The 4,389-nt window shown below is 51.7% G+C and overlaps 1 protein-coding gene across 1 annotated transcript in view; it reads left to right on the forward strand.

The window, feature by feature from the left end:
- The first annotated feature begins 4,092 nt into the window (after nt 1-4,092).
- The window catches only part of PARVA (parvin alpha), a 60,743-nt gene continuing 60,446 nt past the window's right edge, over nt 4,093-4,389 (forward strand). Inside the window, exon 1 of the mRNA XM_015629662.3 lies at nt 4,093-4,306. Coding sequence (XP_015485148.1) covers nt 4,171-4,306 — 136 coding nt within the window. The 5' untranslated portion in view covers nt 4,093-4,170. The remainder of the gene's footprint in view (nt 4,307-4,389) is intronic.

The following is a 4,389-nucleotide window of genomic DNA, read 5'->3' on the forward strand; positions in this document are numbered from 1 at the left end:
GTTTTAGGTGATGCTGGCAATGTGGGTTTTAGGTGATGCTGGCAATGAAAGTTTGGAGCCCTTTGATGCCTGCTGTGAGGATTTGTGCTGTTCTAAAGCAGCCACACCGAGGGGGTGTGGAAACACCTTCTCTGCTCTGCAGGCTCCTCTGCTGTGCCCTTAACTCAGGGAGGGGTGAGCACGTTCAGAAATTCACCACACAGGGCTGGAAGTGCTGCAAGTGCTTAGGAAAATAAAATGTGTAGACTTTGGTCTAGTTCTCCTCTTCCTGAAGTCAGCAAAGGGTGTTCCTGCAGGAAAGCACAGCAGCAGCAAGTTGATAAATCACTTCTAAAAATTCTGCTTCCGTTCTATAAATGACCAAATGGTCAAAAGACTGGAGCAGGGCTACACCTAGGAGGAAAATGTTAGGGGAGGACTGTAAGGCAAGTGAATGATTTATTGCACAGTCTAAAGCAGCTTAGCTGCTCTGCCTAGCCCGTGGTTGGGATATTACATACCTTGCCTCTTCCGTTTCCTTGGGAAAGTAAAACTCTGCTCCTGTGCATTCTGAGTTTCATATTAAAAGAAATAAAAACCAGCTGTGCATGGACAGATATGCATGTGAACAAGAATTATTTGAAGGGTGGGGACTTAGCCACCTTTTATTGCCTGCAAAAGTACGTCTGTGAGCAGGATCCCATTAATTTGATGTAATGTTTGGCTCATCTGTCCGAACAAGGTGCTGACAGGTGAGAGCTGCCACGGTCTGCTCCACATTTCTCTGTGCCAGGTGCAGCAGGGCCAGCCTGAACAGCAGCCTGCTGCCTGCCCTGGCCTGTGCTGGGATCAGGGGACATGATCCTGCAAGAATTCCATTGTCAAATACAGAGCACAGCAGGCTCCATCCCCATAGCTGCCATGGACCTTGTGCCCACCTATAAAGCCTTTAGTGATGAATGCAATATTAATTTAAGGCCAGAACTTAGACCCTGTGTATATCTACAAAGCCTTTTGTGATGAATGCAGTATTAATTTAAGGCTGTATGTTCATATATATTCCTACATAAAAAGAAAAAAAAAAAGGTAGCATGTGTAATTCTAAATTTAAAATATGGGGGAAAATGTTGTATCCTCAAAGAGAAACTGGAAAAATACTGCAGTAATGTTACACACAATGAACTGCACAGAAATCCCAAGAGAAATCCCAAAATCATAACTACTGTAAACTCTGGGTCTGGCTGCTGCCTTAGCATCATTTCTTAAAGCACACAGTATTTGAGTTTCCAGATCTGCTAAAGTTCATTTAAACACATTGTTTCATTTAATCTTTTTCCCCTTGTGATGTCCAACTCCCACAGCTCACGAGGCTATTAAATAAGCAATACTGTATTTATCATTAATTTACATATACTGAGTGTTGAGAAATAGGAAAGATTCTGGGTCTTTTCAAGAGTTTTGTGAGGGACTTGGCAAATTCATGTTGAATTCTGACTGTCCTGCAGTGCACAGCCCAGAACCTGCTGCTCTTTGTGAGGTATCTGAATTGTTCCTTCTGTATTTACCACAAACACAGGGGTACAAGAGAACTTGCCAAAATGCTCTCTCTTCTGCTGTGCCCACAGCATCCTCTCCTGACATCCATGTACAGTCATTTGGCTCCCAGTGGAGATTCAGCTGGGTCACTGCTCTGCTTGTAAATGCCACAGACTTACAGGAGTATTTTAAATGTGCTTGATGTGTGCACTTCTCCATTTGAAACTGCCTTTTATTATGTTCTTAAAAATGATTCCAAACTGTTCATCTCCTAATGCACACAGTGTATCAGCAAAAAGAGAATGATGTGTGAAATTCAGGCTGAAATTCGTAGGCAAGAGGCCCGAGACATAACTGGTGCTGTGACCCAGAGCCAGTGTAAGGAAAGGGCTGTGCTGAGGCTTGGGCTCATTCCTGCCTAGAACTGATGGCAGGAGGGATGAAGAGAGTTTTTCTCCAGGGCACACACTAACTGCATGCAAGAAACAGGCATTGATGTGTGCCCCTCATCAGCTAACCAACGCTACCAGCTTGTAAAAACACAACAATTACTGGCTGATTTAGAAATATCCTCATGGTAATTTCATTTCACTTATTATGCCTAATGGATAGCTAGATATTTGCATGAAGTGTGTGTGGCTTTTTGCCTGAATTGTTAATCAGGTGATTAAGTGGTAAGTGAAAGCAGTGCATCCAGATGACATTAATGCTGTTCCAGTCCTGGATGCCTCCTGAACTAGTCACAGCAAATTATCTGTTTGAAATGTACTTCTCCTTAAGCTGCTCATCTGCAAATCAAAGCAGGGCTGGTATAGGCAATCTACTGTGCTAAGCCACCTTTCCACTGGCTTTTTATAGTGCTCTGACTGCAACAGTTGTTTTGTTTTGTGTGTATGACCGTGCCTGCTGCTTCTCACCACAGACACAGCTGGAAACTGCAGGCAGAAGAGCTTTGCTAAATGTTATCCAGACTGAAATGTATGCAGTAAGCTTGAGCTTTAACTTGCAGGAAACCATTTCGTGACACTTTATTACTTCATGAGTTCCTCTGTGTGTCCAGATCTGGGCTCTCCAACACAAGAGAGATGAACTTGATGGAGCACGTCCAGAGGAGGCCACCAAGGTGCTCAGAGGGCTGGAGCACCTCTGCCATGAATTCAGGCTGGGAAAGTTGGGGTTGTTCAGCCTGGGGACTGCTCCAGGGAGACCTGGCAGCCTTCCAGTCCCTGAAGGAGGGTTACAAGACACTTGGAGAGGGACTTCTTGCAAGGGTAGGTAGTGACAGAAGAAGGGGAAATAGCCTTAGGCTGAAGAATGTAGGTTTAGACAAGATATTAGCAAGAAACTATTAGGAGGGTGGTGAGGCTCTGAAGAAGCTCTCCAGAGAAGCTCTGGACACTCCATCCCTGGCAGTGCTCAAGGCCAGGTTAAATGAGGCTTTGAACAGTCAAGTTTAATTGAAGGTGTCGCTGCCCATGGCAGAGTGTTGGAAACTGGTTTATCTCTAAGACCCTTCCAAGTGGAGCTGTGGTTCTGTTTCTCTGTGGGTGCTGGCACAGGATGTAGGAACATCTGCTGGCAGCTGTGACACTGCCATCCTTCAGGCCCTTCCCCCTGGGGATGAGCTGAACAGCGTGAGCTCTGACCTGTGTCTGCACCTTTCGGCTCCTGGCACCCTCCTGCGTGTCACCCAGCCCGGCCGGGGATGGGGCAGGGACCGGGGATGGGGCAGGGGATGGAGCGGGGGATGGAGCAGGGGATGGGGCAGGGGATGGAGCAGGGGATGGAGCAGGGGATGGAGCAGGGGATGGAGCAGGGGATGGGGCAGGGCCCGGTGACGGAGCAGGGGATGAAGCAGGGGACAGAGCAGGGGCCGGGGATGGAGCAGGGAATGGATCAGGACCGGAGATAGAGCAGGGGATGGAGCAGGGCCGGGTGTTCACCCGCCCGGCCGGGGATGGAGCAGGGACCAGGGATGGGGCAAGAGATGGGGCAGGAGATGGGGCAGGGGATGGAGCAGGGGATGGAGCAGGGCTCGGGGATGGGGCAGGGGATGGAGCAAGGGACAGAGCAGGGGCCGAGGATGGAGCAGTGGTCGGGGATGGAGCAGGGAATGGAGCAGGGCCCGGGGATGAAGCAGGGGATGGGGCAGGGGATGGAGCAGAGACCGGGGATGGAGCAGAGCCCGGGAACAGAGCAGGGGCCGGGGATGGAGCAGAGCCCGGGGATGGAGCAGGGGCCGGGGATGGAGCAAGGAATGGAGCAGGGGTCGGGAATGGAACAGGGGCCGGGGATGGAGCAGGGGATGGAGCAGGGGTCGGGAATGGAACAGGGGCCAGGGATGGAGCAGGGGCCGGGGATGGAGCAGGGGCCGGGGATGGAGCAGAGCCCGGGGACAGAGCAGGGGCCGGGGATGGAGCAGGGACCGAGGCGCTGCCCGATGCTCGGCCCGGAGCCGCCGTGCCAGGGCAGCGGGCCCTCCCCGGCGGGAGGCAGGGCGGGAGGAGGGAGGGAAGGAGCGGGAGAGCCGGGAGAGCGGAGCAGGAGCTGCCTCAAATGCTTGAAATAATTCCGCTTCCGTTCAGAGCCGGGAACAGCCTCCCACGGCACCGGGGCTCGCAGCTCCGCCGCAGCGCCGGCGGCCGCTGGCCCAGCATGGCAACCTCCCCGCAGAAATCCCCTTCTTCCCCCAAATCCCCCACCCCCAAATCGCCCCCCTCCAGAAAGAAGGATGACTCCTTCCTGGGCAAGCTCGGCGGCACGCTGGCCAGGAGGAAAAAAGCCAAAGAAGGTAAAAACGACCAGGTTTGCATATTTCCTGGGAGTTACCTAACTGGGGGGGAAGGAGGGAGGAGACAGGGGGAGAGGAAAAGG

The sequence above is a fragment of the Parus major genome, chromosome 5 (genome assembly GCF_001522545.3).
Source record: "Parus major isolate Abel chromosome 5, Parus_major1.1, whole genome shotgun sequence".
In the NCBI taxonomy this organism is placed as follows: Eukaryota; Metazoa; Chordata; class Aves; order Passeriformes; family Paridae; genus Parus; species Parus major.